We start from the raw sequence: 17,444 nt of genomic DNA on the forward strand, positions 1-17,444 counted from the left end.
TCTTGTCATCTCTCCACAGCCTTGGAAAATCTCAGTGTCAAGCGATTTCCCCCTTCATATGTTTATGTTGTTATAATAAAAAGCTTTTGGCATATCGAAACCTGCATAGGGCAATTAGAGTGGAAATGTAACACAAAAAGTCAAATTATTCTGGGAAAATAACAGGATATTATGTTAGTTATCTTTCTCATATTTTTGTCGCATTTTTAATCAAAATAAAATTGCCACAGAAATCCCTGACAGCTGTACTGGAACACAAGAGAAACAAAAGAATTGGTTATGCATATTATAATAAGGATTTGCTTCATAGTCTTGATTAAAACTCTGCAGCTTTTGGGTTTTTTTCTTCTATTCTAAATCATAGCCAGTGCAAAAAAAAAAAAACCTGGACTTCTACTTTTAAGTTCCTGTTGTTTTATGATTGTTTTAGATTTGGCTTTCAAGTGCACAAATATAAATTTACTTAATCCTTTGTAGTGGTGTTTTGTTTTGTTTTGTAAATAGCCACAGTTGCATTTATTCCAGATTGTTTGAAGTGCTGTTTACAGCTAATCAATAGGAAGAAATGAATTAATTGGTATTGTCATTATCTTTACTCAGATTTCAGATGGATGCAATATTGAATGAAATAAGAAGTGTTCTGTCTTAATTTTGTAAATGGAATTGAGACTGTTCCCAATTTGGAGTTCCCCAAGGCTTTTTTTGTAGACATAACATCTTGAGTCTCACACTAAAGCGATAATAAAAATCGGATTCTCACCACTGAAGCAGCTGACTGACATCACCACCAGCAATTTCATGCTTGTCCTGCGGTGCCCATCAACAAGGCATTTTGACAACTCTGAGCTTGGTGTCAGCTTTGGAATGACAGATACAGCTGAATACCATCAGCAAAGGAGCTGTAATTGAGAGTGTCCTTTCTGATAACCATAATAAGAAGGAAAGCTTTCTTGCCAAGGAGCAGGCAGAAATACGGAGGGAAACATTATAGAAAAAATCAAGAAGAATTTGCTAGGTCAGGTAGACTTTGCTGTAGGTACTTGTTTCCCAGCCCCCAGCCCCAAATCTGCAGCTAGTAGGTGTCAAAAAGAAGCTAGTGCAGCCTTATCCACTAAAGTTTTAATTGCTCTTTTATTACAGTGAAATGTTGTTGAAGGATTAAAAGCCAATCTGTACATCTGCAGAGACGCCATTAGTTTTGCACTCAGCTAAAGCTGATATTTTGCCTTGAAAATGTGGAACAGGAACATCTAACAGTGGAAAATAACTGACACAGACAACAAGCAGAGGATATAATGGAATAAAAAAGGCTTTATGAAAGGAACGAACACTGGCACTAAACACTTTTAATGGGAAGTAAGCAAATCAGTTTGTAGACAAAAAGAAAGGTCATGAATTTTAAAACATGTGGTTGTATCTGACTAACTCATAGTCAGTAGAGCCACTGAAATAAACGGAATTGTTAGCCATTACTAGCTTGTGTATTAATTTCAACAGGTCTACTCAGAGTATGACTTGGATACAACCCATGATTTTGACTACATAGTGAGGTCTTTCTACTGTCAAAAAGCTACATTTAACACCAATAGAAGAAATTCATTTAGGTGTCAGTTGTTTGTGATTTAAAATAACATTTTAAAGCTAATCAACTTTAAGCTCTCTCCCAGTACCTAAGAGCAATATGGTTCAGTCTACTTTATCTTAACAAAACCAATATGATCTTGTGCATTGGTGCCCTTGGTAAATCTTCATGTGAGGAGGGTAAAGTTGTAAACATGTCAGCTGCTAGCTTGAAAGAATGGCACAGCAAAAATGCAGGGCAGATTGGAGGAAGAAGATGTGCTGCTTTGGGCCCCGAAAGCTATGTGGTCTGAAAATTAGAATGGCTTCACTATGAAATGCATCAGATTTCTTCCTTTAAGAGTTGGAATATGCAGTTTATGTGAGAGATTGGGTGTGGAGACAGAGGAGAAAAGGAATTACTCATGTGAAATGATGTGTTTCTCTCCTCTCGGTTGCTGTCATATGAATCTACTACTATGACATTGGTGAGAAATTGCTACCCTGTGCTAGGCCTTTCAGTTTAAGGTCTCTCTAAGTTCCTTTTGAAAGTTTTGATGGTAGCCTATTTTTCCAGGTATAATGCTTATTGGGGGAAAACAGCTATATTTTCAGAGCAGCAGTGGGCCACTTGTGACCCGCAATATGTGTTTAACTGTAGTCTTGACAAACCTATGCCCTTCTCATCTTCTGACCAGCCACAGGCAGCATGGCCCAGTCAGTGGTCAGGGATGATGGGAGTTGTAGTTCAGTAACAACTGGGAGGCCCCAGGTTTCCCATTCCTTCAGTAGAGAGTCTTAGATTTCGTTTTCTACACATAGTTAAAGCAACTGAAATGTTGGTTCTCTGCACACCATTCTTTTACAAATTAGAAGTTAATCTTGAGAATGTGCATTCATTCCTTTTCCTCTCATGTGAATTTTCCACTTCCTGCTGTGGTTAAGCTTAAATGTGGGCTAGCATTACAAGTACATTAATATGAACCATGGTTCCCATCTTACCCAGATGCAAGCTCATTTCAAACCTTGGTTTCAAATTCTGATTGAGAAGGGAACACTGTTTACTAGCATTTGTCATGGTTAGCAATGGTGAAAATTTTATGCTAAAGTATGGTTAAGATTGATAAGAGGAGGAAGAGCCCATTCACAAATTTCAAAGGAAACAGCATGCATTCCTGAAGCTGACTCCCAACTTGTGAACAGTGGTTTACAGGGATCCAGAGTTGAAATTGTACTGTCCACTAGCATTGTAGAGTAATCTGCCCATTTCAGGTTCCATGCAAGCAATTTGCTGCTTTTCAATTATATACTGCCAGCAGGATATTCTGTCTAGTGCAGATAATGGTGTTGTGGTTGACAGTGGAGGATAACTGCTTTGCTAGAATCTGTTTCTAAGCATGTGTCAGTTTTCTGTCAATTGAAGGATCTGTTCTGATGTACCTTTTTCCAGAAGCAATTTAGTTGGCAGCTCCTGTAGTAACTACTGCTTTTCTGTTTAGGGAAGGTATGTACTCTTGTTTCCACTGAAATTGCTCCCAAACTGTATTGAGCAATTCTCCCTTGTGTTGCTGGGGAAAGTGCTACTCTGGAATGCAATGAATCAATTGATCGATCGATCAATATGACTTTTAGAAACAGTCTTGTGCTCTGGGTTTCAAGTTTTAGCAAGACACAGTCTTTCTGAAATTGTGTAGTCTTGAAGAGTGGAAAAACTCTTTACAGTTGAGAAGCAAAAAGGCTGTGCACAGTTTGGCAGTTCCTAACACTGCACCATGAAAACAATTCTAAATAATTTTTACTAAAGGAACTAGAAATAAACTTTCATTGATGGACATTTCACTTCCCAAATGCACCAAGACTTACCAATCTGTGCTTTTGTTTCTTGGTGTTCTTCTTTGATCTCTTGTTTCTGTGATAGTCCTTAGAATGTTCCATTTTGTTTAAATGACCTGTGTTTAAATGTCTGAAACACATAGATAATTAGTTTTATGTAAATAGAAGCACTGGGTACATAAGACACAGATATCCTGCTGCATGTGGGGTGAGATGTATAGTGAATTCAGTGCTTGACCATGCTTGCAGTTTAGTGGCTAGAGTGTTGGACCTGGATGTGGGAAGCACAGGTTTCATAGCAAAGTGAGAAAGTCCACCATTTCTTCAGCCAATGTGGTTTAGTCTGACTAGCACTTGGGAGACAGGGCTCAAATCCTCACTCAGTATTGAAGTTCACTGAGTAACCTTGAGCCAGTCACTGCCTCATTGCCTAACCTACCATACCTCACAGGGATGTTGTGGGGATTAAATGAGGAGCAGGGAGAGCTATGTATGCCACCCTGAGCACCTTGGAGAATAAGGTATAAATGCAGTAAACAAATAAAAATAAAAATAAATTTGCCCTCAAGTTGTTGTGAGCATAAAATAATTTTCATGCCTCACGTTTTGAGTTCATTTAAGGAGGGGTGGGATACATATGTGAAAAATAATGGGAAATTCGAAGTGTGGAATCCTAAACCCGGTCACTGTGCAGCAGGGTTTAACAAAGTCAGGGCCACATCCACATCTCTGCCACGTATGCCAGCTGGGAAAGAAGGGAGGTCAGACTGACCACTTTATCAACCTGCAGCTGGCACAGCTATCAGGCCCAATGCCATCATGGGATCCAGTGGTCCTCCCTGCCCTTGAATGCTCAATTTTGGGTTTTTTTGTTGTCAGCGGGCTGGGCAGAGGGACACCTCCATTCAGTCCCGCACTGACTCAAAAGGGGGGGGGGAGTGAATTACACCCTTAGTTTGTAGAAATCCTGTAAGTATTTTGTATTGCATACTCTTTCTTGTATGCACTGAGACAAATATAATCCCCACTGCCATTTCTTCAAGATGTATTGCCTGATCTTCATAGCTGATTTGAAGGAGGGAGCGAAGTACAGTGAGTGGGAGCAGAATAAGATCATAGACAGTAGTTGTGGGAAATAGGTCTGATTGGGTGTTAAGACACAAAGCAACCAAAATGGTTTATGGCACAGGAGAGCATTCATTTGGAAGGAAATGCAATTTTGACCTGCAGTTTCATGAGATGAAAACAGGATAGATTTTTTTTTGAAACACACACACACACACACACACACACACACACACACACAATTTTATTTTATTTTTTATAAGGAATCTTGCATCCCGATTTACTGTTTGCACAATGTTTGTGCTGTCATTAAAATGGCATAACAGCTGTGAACACTGTTTTAGAGAACTCACTTTGACAGAATAACATCTGGGGGGAAATAACCATGAATCAAAAGAACCAAGCTGTGCTCTTCACATTGTTTTTTTCCTTTGGTGTTGTAATCACAGGAGGCATGTAAATAGTCAAAACATAAGGTTTGGTTTGCCTTCTAGAAGGGGGCAGTAGTAACATCCAGACAATCTTTAAATGATGTACCTGTGCGGGTTAATGAAACTAGTAAGTAAAGCATGTGATTAAATCTTTTTAGAGACTAAATATAGAGTTGAATCTGTGGCTTAAAGAGAGAATATTTTTGATGAAATCTGAGAAGCCTATTTTAGGAAGGGGCATAGCTTATGGTAGAACATCTGTTTTGTATGGAGAAGGTCCCAACTTCAGTCCCTGGCATCTGCTAGTAGACCTGGGGAAAACTTCCGACTGAAACTTTGTAGAGCTGCTGCCAGTCAGTGCAGATAATATTGGGCTCTTTGGACCAATGGTCTGCCTCAATATAAGACAGCTTCTGATGTTTCCAAGGACAGAATTCTGAAGCTGGAATTGTTTTTTTCCCCCTGTTGGAGGCAATGTCTCATCTCTCTGATCCCAGTAGCATTAGTGGTCCTATAGTGATTTTTTACCCAATAAAAATATACATATGAACATACCGTATTGGCCTGAATATAAGCCACACCCGAACATAAGCCATGCCTTTAAAATTGGAGGGGTGGGAGAGAAAAAATACCTGAATATAAGCCGCTCCCCTTTTCACTGTTCCTGGCTGCATATTGGGGGAGTTGTGTTGTTGGCGGCCTTTCCCCTTCCTCTCCCTTTCCCTTCCCAGCCTTGGGGAGAGAATGGGGGGCTACGTGCGGGGCAGGTGCCCCTTCGTCGCATTCCTGCCGCTATTTGCCCCACGCTCCTGTCTCCTGCATACTGTAAGGTCGCGAATATAAACCACACTAACTTTTCACGGTCAGAATTGGGGGGGGGGTGCGGCTTATATTTGCGCCAGTACGGTACTTGAACCCAGTTTGATTGAGGTGACAACACCACCAACCCATTGTTGAAGATGTAATCAGAACCCTTTTGATCTGGAGGTATCTAGCTATCTCCACCACTTGACAGGACATGTCAAGGCACACCGATTTCATGCTTAGCGCACATTTGGTTTTTTGATACTGGACTCTTTGTCAGACCTAGTCCCAGCCCAGGATGACGCCAGGTCAAACTCTAAATGCCCAGCCAGCAATACTGTTCCCTGCCACCATGGAGAACTCTTACCTCACACTTTGATTCCCTTGTGTGTCTTTGTAAACCCGTTTTCATTGCTGTGATCCCCTTTAGGAGAAAATAATTGTCTAAAAAGTGGGATAAAAATATAGGGCTGTATTCAGCTTACTCTTGGTAGACCCACTGCTATTAGTGGCCATGACTACTACTCTGGAGTAAAAGTTTGTTGAATCAGGTATGACCTGTCCATGAGGCAAGATTAGTTGACCACCTCAAGCAGAGGAAACCCACCAGGTAGCATTCCCGTGGGCGCTCTAGAGAAGTGGCACCAACAGCAGCACCAATTTCCAGTGAGATTTCAAGAGATTCAGGCAAGAATTTGCCGGAAGCTGGCACTTCTGCCAGGGCTTCATGGGCACTGCCACACAACACAGGTAAGACAGGCTTGTTGGGGGGTGGGGTGGGGGCATGTTTCATTTCACCTCAAATGATGAAACGGGATGCTCTGCCCCTAAGTTGACTACAGCCTCATAGTATGCAACACAACCAAACAAATAAGAACTGGTAATGTTTGCAAGCTTTTCCTTAAAGTTCTTCCTAATCACTTTCCTGCTTTTTCTCTGTTTCTCTCTAAAGGAAATATTATTACAGTGTTGTCAAAGCAAAACAAATTGCTGGTTACACCTCTCATCATGGGCAGCATGAATGGAGATTTGGCTTGTCTGTACATCAGAATGCTATTTTAAAAAGGGAAGGCTAAAACTCCTTGCTTGGCAGATAGGTATATAACTGCTTATTTAGTGGCTCTTTGTTTTTCCCCTGTTTCCTCCTACTACAGCTCTGCTCTGTAAATGTGAAAGTGGTGTTCTATGTAGAGTTTGGCTCTTCTTTCCATTCACCACTATTAATTATGAATTCAGTTTAATAGCAATGCTAGGGGGATGCGACGGAGATTCCAGCAAGGAAATTGCCCCTACCCCCTCCTCAAAGCGAGAATTGAAAAATTGCCTTGGTTATAGGGCTTGGTTATAGTGTCTTGTAAATGCGCCAACAGGCAGAATGTGATTTAAGGCATGCATTTTGCAAATCAGCACCTTCATAACAGGCACTGTAAGATATGATAGTGAGATAGAAGATGATGCTTGCATTAATGCAGTCTACTGTGAGCAGCATTCTTGAGTGACAGACTTTAGCAGCATCTTTCCTGCAGCTGCTTGTCTCTTGCTCATAAACACAGATGAGTGGAATGAAATATTACACTGCAAGGCACAGTTTTAACAGAACATCCTGAAATGCCAAGAACCACTATTGTGTTAACCTGCTGCTTTATTCCTGTAAAAAACCCACAAAAATGTGGGAAAAAACAGGCAGTGAAAGGTTACTATTTCTCACGGGAAAATGCTGCAGTACCTTTTAGAAGTTTGCAAAAAAGGGGGGAGTGAAAGGACACTGTACAGCATTTTTAAAAACATTGTGAAAGGACACTGTTCAACACAGGAAATAGGGTTATGTATTTTCGTTTAGAAGTAGCTCTTTGCCCTTTAAATTTGTAGCTATTGCTTGGTTGTTCTCCCCTCACCCCCATTATAAGCTTTCCTAATGCAGTTATTTAAACGACGTTTGTTCTGTATTTTGATTCAAGCTCTGCTGAAATGAATGGACTGATACAAGAGCTTTGCTATGTACCAGTGTTTTTCTGCTTTTCTGCAGTAAGTGGTGGTGGTAGTGGGGCAAACATGAAAAACATTACATTAGGAATGTGCGAGTGCAGAAAATGTTGTGTTAGAATTGGCACTGCACTTCTGTTGTAGTTTCCACTAGCTTTTAGTGGCACTTGTGCAGGAGAATATAATCCCAAGTGATGCCATGTGCATACCTGTCTTTTAAATTTTGTTTGTGGTAGAATAAAGTTGGAGCTATCTGTGGAGGGACATGAACCTCCTGTACATACTGTGTCAATGGTAGATTTTCTGGTTTCTTACATGAAATTGGCACATAGTTTTCTTTCTAGTAGTGTACATGAGTATAGGACACAAGCTAAGTGGAACCTCTGTGTTCAGAGGCAGTACAGTGGTACCTCGGGTTACAAACGCTTCAGGTTACAAACTCCGCTAACCCAGAAGTAGTACCTCAGGTTAAGAACTTTGCTCCAGGATGAGAACAGAAATCGTGTGCCGGCGGCATGGCGGCAGGCCCCATTGGCAAAAGTGTACCTCAGGTTAAGAACGGTTTCGGGTTAAGAACGGACCTCTAGAACGAATTAAGTTTGCAACCCGAGGTACCCACTGTATAGCTCTAAATACCAGTTGCTAGGACAAAAATCAGGGGGGTCTTTGTCTTCTTGCCCTGCTTTGTGGGCTTTCCAAGAGACATCTTGTTGGCTGCTGTTGGATCCAGCAGGACTCAAAGGAGGGGTGAGTCTGAAAATGCCTCTGGTCTGGTATATATATACCTTTTCCTTGAGTCTAAGTAGTTCTTTGTGCCCTGGCCATTGTCTGCTACTGAGTTTGAAAAATGAATCAGGGGCTTAACTTACAATAAACTTTAATTTGAACAAGGACTTCATCTGGGATTTCTATCTTCTTGAATGTTTAATGACCTATTGTCTAGGCCTAAATTGTTGCAGCATCTTTAGCTATGCCCTGTAATCATTTCAGGACTGCGGATAGTTCCTTTGGTACCAATATAATTTGTAGGAGGGTTTATGCATTATGAAGAGAGAGGTGCTTTTGTAGCAGGTGGATATTTTAAAGTTGTCCAAGTTTATTTAGTTGTTTAATACTGAATAAGAGGCAAATGTTTGTGGGAAATTGTCAAAGGGGGTACACAAATGTAGTTTAAGCATTATAAGATATATGCTGCTTATTGATTTATATGTTCTATATAAATGAAAGTGAGCTTCATTCTTGTACATAGGAAAAATGTCAAATTATTGTTAATTCTCATCCATATGCAAAAATAAAACAATGTGATATTATTCTCTCTCTCTCCTCTCTCCTTCCTCTCTCCAACCAGGCCCGATACAAGCAGAGTCTTGATCCTACAGTGGATGAAGTTAAAAAGCTATGCACCTCATTGCGTCGAAATGCCAAGGAAGAGAGAGTTCTCTTCCACTACAATGGGCATGGTGTCCCTAGACCAACAGTAAATGGAGAAATATGGGTCTTCAACAAGGTACACGATTTGCAGATGGAGTTAAATCACAGTCCTTCTCATGTCAAATTTGTTCTACACTTACCAAGAAACCAATAAAAGCGTCATTGCTAATGTTTGATTTTAGAGCTTCAGTTTGTTCACACCTTTATGTACCCCCACATTAAGTTGTTATGAACTTCTTGTAACTCCTTTTTTTAAAGGGATCCCTGCATTCCTTCTGGAGGAGCTCTCTCTCTGCATTAGCGTGTGCACATAAAGAGAGCTAGATTACAGAGATAATAATGATGCTAGATACATAATTAATTTGCATGTCCAGATTTCCTCCTGAAGAGGATTCCATAAATTGCTCTTCAAATTCCACAAGCTAATAAAACTCTGTTACACAGTGCCAGCAGTAGGCATGGTACCTTACAGAGTTTTCTAAGGGAAAATACTCCCGCCCCAACACTGATCAAGTCTTCAGTGGCATACCTTTTAATGCACATGGCCTTGGTCATTATGATCTTGCAGTGTATGCTAGAAATGTATGAAACATGAAGTGCATTGCCAGGATTTTCAGCTTGCCTTTGTGGTGTCGGAAGCCGTAACCCACTTTGCATTCAGAATCCTTATTAGCCTTACTCCAGACAACAAATCTGCCACAAGAGCTTGTACTCGACATCAAGATGTCTTCTCACTTGCATGGGGATGAGAAGTGGGTGATAGGTTATGATGATTGATTACCAGTTGCACTTACCCAAATGTGTTTTGCCTTTTAAGTAACACTTTTACTACCTCCAACAGGTGACTGATAGTGAAACAGAGACTTTTATTCAGCTGTTTATTTACTGCCCTGGGGTTGCTCCTAACTGTGTTTTATAGCTGGTTCCATATAGCTGAGGGAGAGTTGCTCTTGGATGTTTATATGGTCAGTTCAGTTTCAATTTTTTTGTTTTATTGTTCCAAGTACAAAAATGTAGTTGTTTAGTTTGCAGTGCATTTTGCAAAAAGTTACTATTTCAGCCCTGAGTTTAGGCATGTGGAGGAGAGGACTTGGGTTCTTTCTTTCCTTCTATGGTGTAGCCTCACAAACTTATACCATAGTTTACTAATGTTGCTGGCTAGTAATTCGGCTAAGATTAGGCAGCGAACTGAGCATGTGTCTTTCATGCAAAATGTCCCCATGTTCAACTCTAGTCATTTCCAGTTAAAAAGGTCTGGTAACACAGGTGGTAAGGGACACGGGTGGCACTGTGGGTTAAACCACAGAGCCTAGGGCTTGCTGATCAGAAGGTCGGCGGTTCGAATCCCCATGATGGGGTGAGCTCCCATTGCTCGGTCCCAGCTCCTGCCAACCTAGCAGTTCGAAAGCACGTCAAAGTGCAAGTAGATAAATAGGTACCGCTACAGCGGGAAGGTAAACAGCGTTTCCGTGTGCTGCTCTGGTTCGCCAGAAGCAGCTTTGTCATGCTGGCCACATGACCCGTAAGCTGTACGCCGGCTCCCTCAGCCAATAACGCGAGATGAGCGCCGCAACCCCAGAGTCGGTCACGACTGGACCTAATTGTCAGGGGTCCCTTTACCTCCCTTTAACACAGGTGGTAGTGAATTGCCACTGTCTGTTGAAGGAAGACTATACTGGAGCATATTACCTGGTATAAGGCAACTTCCTTCCTAATAGAGTTCAGAACTCAATTAACATTCATCCCATCACAACACCAAAAATTTAATCTAAATCTGGTGTTTAAAAACAATAAAAAGTGATCTAAATGAGTTCTGAACGGTAAATAAGATAGAAATAATGTGATGCTGAATGTGCTACAAGAATGAGGGAAATAAATTACTGATGAATGAAATTTGGATGTTGTGCCAACAGCATTATTAAGTATTTATTTATTGTGCCTTTGCCAGCTATCCTGCCTTATCAGCTGGGGTAATCTGATGAAGACTCCACTGTCTATTATTAGGAGATGTCTTAAAGATTTGTAGCCCAGGTTACGAAGGAGGACTGGATTTGCATAGGTGGAATGTGAAACATGATATATTTGCCTATCAGAAGGGGAAGTGTGCTTTCTTTCTAACAAAAAAAGCAAGACACACAAGGGAGGGAGGAAATGCTCTTGCCCTCTGCTTCCAAACAGCTATGTTCTGTACAGCTTGAAGTTTCAAAGATTCTAATGCAGAGTAAATGCCACTGTTTTGTTTTAAGATGAATTCTAGAAAATATAACTTCTCCCAGTGGTCCTCTTAGGTAGTGCATTAAAATCCAGTGACTGCACATTCACTAGCAATTGGCTCAACCTACCACAGAGTGTCCCTGAGATGCCCTTGGTGGTCGAGCTGTAGTTGTGACCTTCTTCTTTTTTAGCTGTAGAATTGTTGCTTCTGATCAGAGACTCTGCAAATTATCTCTTTGCCCTTCAGTGGAAGACCTGTGAGTTTACAGTGAGTCTGTGCAAGTTTAAGCACCCATCATTTTCTAGTAGTGCTATATTTATAAGAGATTAAGGATAATATATTCTGATACATAGATTAAAAAGGATAAACCCTTCAGGAAGTATTATTTCTGTCTGATTTGTTTCAGCCAAAAAGCCAGATCTCAGTTGTTTTGTTTAACTAAGCAGACTCTATTTTCCACAGGGATCCAAGCGAAAAAGGACTATGTGGCATAGTTTGAATAAGTCACTTTAAAAAAGTTAATCATTAAATTGAGTTGGATCTTTTTTTTAAAAAAAGTGTGTGTGTTGGTGTCTCACTGTGTGTGTGTGTGTGTGTGTGTGTGTGTGTGTGTGTGTGCACGCTTTTCACTCTTTCCTGCCATGCATCCCCCCTTAACTTGATTTTTTTATTCCTCTTGTCATGTTTTGCATAATGTGGTGGCTAGCTTAATTTTTCAGGACTGGTTTATAAAGCGAGCCTAGTTTTTGGATGTTTAATCTAGTCTGACAGATAAAGAGGAACTTAATAAATTAATACCATAATCTGCAGTGCATCTATGCTCACTTAGTTGGAATGAGAACTTGCTTTTCATCCTCTGTATATTTAAGCATCAGAAAGAGAGACAATTGCAATGTGTTTCTTCTCCTCTTCTGCCCCCAGATTATATTGCTTTGAGATGGGGCATTTAGGGATCGAAGGTATTTTGTCTTTAAGGACCTCACTTTGGTACAGTACTTTCAGCCCATGTAGGAGGAGAGAGCACCTTGAAAGGATTTGGAGAACATTTATTGGTATATTCTTCTCCTTCCATTCACCTCTTGCTGCAACAAGACCAATGTTCCTCTGTAGTATGATAAAATGATTTCCCACTCTTTTGAAGACTTGCAGTGCTCTATATTTGGTTTGCAACTTGGCAGACAAAGGAAAGCAGCTAATGAGATGCTAATGGATTACACAGAAAAAGAAAATTGACATTCCCCCAGCCCCCCATCCCCTGCTTTCTTTTATATTTTATGATTCCATTAAAATCACAATTTTTGACCATAAAGTCAAGAACCCTCAAAGCTGTTATTTTGGCTTTACAGTATTTCAGGTACATGCCAGTGATTTGTATATTAAAGAAAAAAAGATGCACTGTGTGTGTGTGGGGGGGGGGAAACCAGAAATATTAATGGTTGCTCTTTTTCCTGGGTGCTCTTTTTATAATCTTTGTTAATCACTCAGAAAGTAGCCAAACAATTCTACAGTATCACAAGTGCACAGAACTTGCATATTAAACTGTAAGGCAGAAATCTGTTTTATTACCATTTAAGTAACCGGAAGCTGTTCCATGTTTTCTGATTGGTTAAGCTACTTCATAGGTGTTTTTTAAAAAAAATTAAAAGCAGTGGTGATTCATTTACTTGTCAGAGGTCTTAGCTCTATCTTTTGTGCTTAGTTTTCAAGGCAACCATAAGTTTGCAAAATTGATTTCCAGATGACAGTTCAGTGAGTCTTCTGATAAACTGTCGTTCTGAGATAAGATGTCTCTTGGTCATGATTCAGGAAACAATGCATTTTACTTACGAGGGTGTGAATTTATTTTGCTTGGTACAAATATGCATAGGGACATACCCAGTATAAACAGCTAGTAATAGTTAACATATATTATTTTCACACACTGTGTTTGGTAGAATTTCACCTAACAGTATAACATGTTCAGCTTACTTCTCAAGTTGGTCCTGACTCTTTTTATGACCACAATCTCTGATACATGCATGATAATAATACATAGTAAGTGACAAGGATTCAGAGTAAATTTGAGAACATTTTCACACTGGATGAACCCTTGTATTACTTTATGGGAGGGTAAATGATGATGCCATAGCATCATTTATTTCCATAATATTTGGAATTGTTTCTTAACCCTGAAAACAGAAGTAGCTTGTTTTATCCTTCTGAGTATTGTAGGCAAAGGCTGTTCGCTGTGCAGTATAATATACATATTTTTGTTTGTTTGTTTATTTTGCAGAACTATACTCAGTACATCCCATTATCCATATATGATCTACAGACATGGATGGGCAGTCCCTCTATCTTCGTGTATGATTGCTCAAACGCTGGCCTTATTGTCAAATCTTTCAAACAGTTTGCCCTGCAGAGGGAGCAGGAGCTGGAGGTGAGATCTCTTAATGTGGAAATGTGAAGTTGTGAAAGAGAGCATTATTCTTTTAGGCTTCAATAGGATCGAGTGGGGAAAGGACCATGGGATCACGCCTAGTGAGAGCAGATGATACTGTGCTTGATGGAAAGATACGACTAGCAACAAACGTGTAGGAGACTGAGCTGAAAAAAAGAAACTAATTTAGGAAGAGTCTTGCAGCTTTAATTTAGTTCTGATTCTGTTTGCTTTCCAACAGTATAACCCTGGCCATTAACAGAACTGTTAATTAAATGATAACATTAATAGAATCTGCTTGTGCCCTAATGGTTTTTACAGAGGAGATGAATGCAAGGTTGAAGTAGGTCTATATATCTCTTACACGTTGCGTACTTAGATCTGCATAGAGATCTATTACAGTATCCTTACTCTTGCAACCAAATGTGCAACCGCTAAACTAAATGCTTGAAAGAGTTACAAAGAAGGAACTTGCTGTTGTTGCCATTAATTTTGCAGTGTGAAGAAGTGCCCTGGTGTTAATAAAAAGTGGCATTTTGTGGTTTTAGGATTAAATTTATTGTGGCAAATGTGAATACCAGAAGATGAAGCCATTAAATTTAAGAAGCTTTCACTTATGCCTTTGACACTGAGTTTGGCTGAATATTTTCTCTGTACTTTGTAACTGCCAGAGATGCCTTATTAGAAACCAATTTCTTATTTTTATGTTGCTAACTCCTTTCCATCTTTTAAACTCTCACTTTGAATGCTAGAAGCTGAGCCAAACAGATCTATATGGGATTCTGACTATCAAGGTTATCTATGATTCTAATATTTTACTGAAACAAAACTACATTTTTTTTCAAAGCCAGTCCTAGCATATGTTTATTCATTAACTTCCTTGCCTTTTAATTTCTACATAATGGCTGCTGTCTCCCCATAGAATTTGGAAGCATAGTATAACAGCACTTAATGATTCTGCTGCTTCAGTCCATCACAATTTATCTATAATCTTCTTATCTGTTGGAGTTTTCCTTCTCAAATCCTTTCATAATTTAAAATACACAAAAATCTTAGAGATGTGCAGTGACCCAGGTACTTTAATAACCTATTTGTGGTCTCTTGTAGAGAATTACTGTAGATCAGGGGTGGGCAGACTTCACTCTGTGGGCCAAATTTGGCCTGCCAGGTTTTTTTTTTTTTAGAAAGCCACGCCCACCTGTCCAGGTAAGGGCAGGACTTGGCCAAAAGGGACGTTGTTTGATCAGCCACTGTAACTAGGGAAATGTGTGGAATGGCCTTTGATGCTGACCTGCTGTAAAGCTGGGAACAAATCCTTTCTGCGGTGAGGGATAAACAATATCTATACATTGCCTGATGAAAAACATTTTAATATTAATCCACTGGTTTTGTAAGTTGCTGTTAGATTTGTTTATGGAAAACCTTTGCTCTCCGGCTGCTAATCCAACATTTCCCTCTTGGTGTCTGTTTAGATTGCAATAACCTTCAGTCTTAGCATGCCAAGTAGTGCTGTGGATTAACTGGCTAAGAAATGTGTTTTTCAATTTCAGAGTATACTCTTTATAGGAACTGTTACACATCCTGTTAAAAAGGCACACTGCAATTTTTAAAAGTGGATCAAGGATCACACTTTTTTTATGCCAAATGCGCAACAATGTAAAAGTGCACTATAGGTTTCATAATTAACTTAGATTTTGATCTTGGTACTTTATTTTTAATTAAAATGAAGAAATGCCTGTCTCTCTCCGCCTCCCTCCCGCCTCCCATTAGGCTTAATATTATTGGCTATTGTTCAGATGGTTGCTTGTATAAATAACGGATATTAAAAAGACAAAACATGTCCATGGTTATCACTTGTAAATATTTCTTTTGGCAAATACAAATACTTCTAGTTTAGAGGAAGGCAGCCCATGCATTGTGGGGACTGGAGGCTATATGCTGCATTTATTCAGTGCTGTTTGAAATTTATTTTCTGTGTTCCTTTAAAAAAGGATTGACCTACTGGATTATCAACTCATGGAGTAATTTGACATACTTTTAAAAATTTTGGCCTGTGATAGTAGTAGGGATTAAGGGATTGCCTGCCAGATGGTGTGTTGAACTGGCAGTTCAGAAATAGTTGTATAAATGGTGTTTAAAAAAATATGAAATAGTAGCAATGTGAAGCTTATGATATAGATTGCCCTGTTGCTTCTACCAGTCATTAATCAATGAGCTAAATGCCTGGGAGGCCTCTTCAGTTTAGGATTCTTCTATTCATTTTAGATGTCTTCATAAGTATAAGCCAGTGTTTTCCAAACTTGTGATAGTTTAAGGCTCCCCTCCCCAAATGTAAATGGAATATGAATTTCACTCATATATTAGCTATCGACTACACATGTGTAGACCTTTCTCTCTGTTGAGAATCATAGGAAACAATTTTTGCATTATGGGTTTGAATTCATACCACAAGCATGCTCCTATCAACATAATGAAAAGAAGCTGCTTCCTCTGGCGGTGCAGGTTGGGAATGTTTGCTCTTGTCTTTAAATCTCAATGGGAAGGCTGCAATTAGGAGGAATTCTTCCTCAGCATGAATAGTGCTCCTGAGGGACAGGAAGATGAATGGCAGAAATGCCAGTTCAGTATTCTGAAAATGTTAAATGCCAATTCAGCTATTTTTGTACTGTTTTGTTAAACCAAAGATGAGAACATCTTCCTTGTTACTCCACTTCTAATCACCCAGAAGGGAAGAGTTCACTTTTATAAAATGCCTTGTTGACTTGACAGAATCCCAATGGACATTCCAAAGTTCTGTGTTAAGATTCTAGCAATGTTCTGACCCTAAACAAAAGACGCAATGTGCAATCCAGTGGTGTGCAAACAACACAGGTGTCTTTTTTCTTTCAAATTTAATAGGACAATAGGGCATTGTTGCAAGAGACCAATACCTCAGATATATTCCTTTTGTTTCTGGGGTTGAAACTAGCCATTGAAACAGGCAACCAGTACCAGTTTTTGAGTGGAAAATGTTCTGAAATCTTCTGACAACAGTAATCTATTCTTCCTCTATAAGTAGCCTGTTAGGAAGGGGAAGATTAAGTAAATGAGTGATGATGTGTGTGTGTGTGTGTGTGTGTGTGTGTGTGTGTGAGAGAGAGAGAGAGAGAGAGAGAGAGAGAGAGAGAGAGATCAGTCCATATGAGAGAGAAAAGTGGCCCCTGAAGGAGTATCCTGACAGAATGTGTTCCTCCACCGAAAAGGGTCCCAGCCCTTCATTAAGATTTTGTGTGGATTTACCCTGTTGAACAGGGACAGCCACCATGGTGGCATCCAAGTACTGTTGGACTGCATTTAATATCATCCCCGAACATTGGCCCTGCTGTTCCTGGGTCAGATCTCAAACCCACAAGAAATGGGACCATTCCAGCTGGAAATCAGGAAATCAAACCCAAAATCCTAATGGGGGGGAACTTATAAGCAATGTATTCTACCATCAGAAGCAAGGTCAGAGACTACTTAATTACTTCGTATTTCCATGGTTAATTTATATGTCATGATATTTGACATAGGTTGCTCATGAAACCTTGGAATTCAGATTCCAAATATTTCCAATAATCCTTTTGTCCAAGCCCTCTTGAGGTTTGCTCAATGTGCCTTGCCACTCCTGGATGGGTGGCAATTGAAGAGAGAGACTATATTTGGAATGCCTGCTCTAGGGAAG

At 39.8% G+C, this 17,444-nt stretch overlaps 1 protein-coding gene across 1 annotated transcript in view; it reads left to right on the plus strand.

The window, feature by feature from the left end:
• RPTOR (regulatory associated protein of MTOR complex 1) overlaps positions 1–17,444 on the plus strand; it is a 321,297-nt gene that overhangs the window by 105,231 nt on the left and 198,622 nt on the right. The window contains exons 4-5 of the mRNA XM_035104148.2: positions 9,025–9,183; positions 13,595–13,741. Of these exons, the coding sequence (XP_034960039.1) occupies positions 9,025–9,183; positions 13,595–13,741 (306 nt within the window). The remainder of the gene's footprint in view (positions 1–9,024; positions 9,184–13,594; positions 13,742–17,444) is intronic.

The sequence above is a fragment of the Zootoca vivipara genome, chromosome 2 (assembly GCF_963506605.1).
Source record: "Zootoca vivipara chromosome 2, rZooViv1.1, whole genome shotgun sequence".
NCBI classification, from domain to species: Eukaryota; Metazoa; Chordata; class Lepidosauria; order Squamata; family Lacertidae; genus Zootoca; species Zootoca vivipara.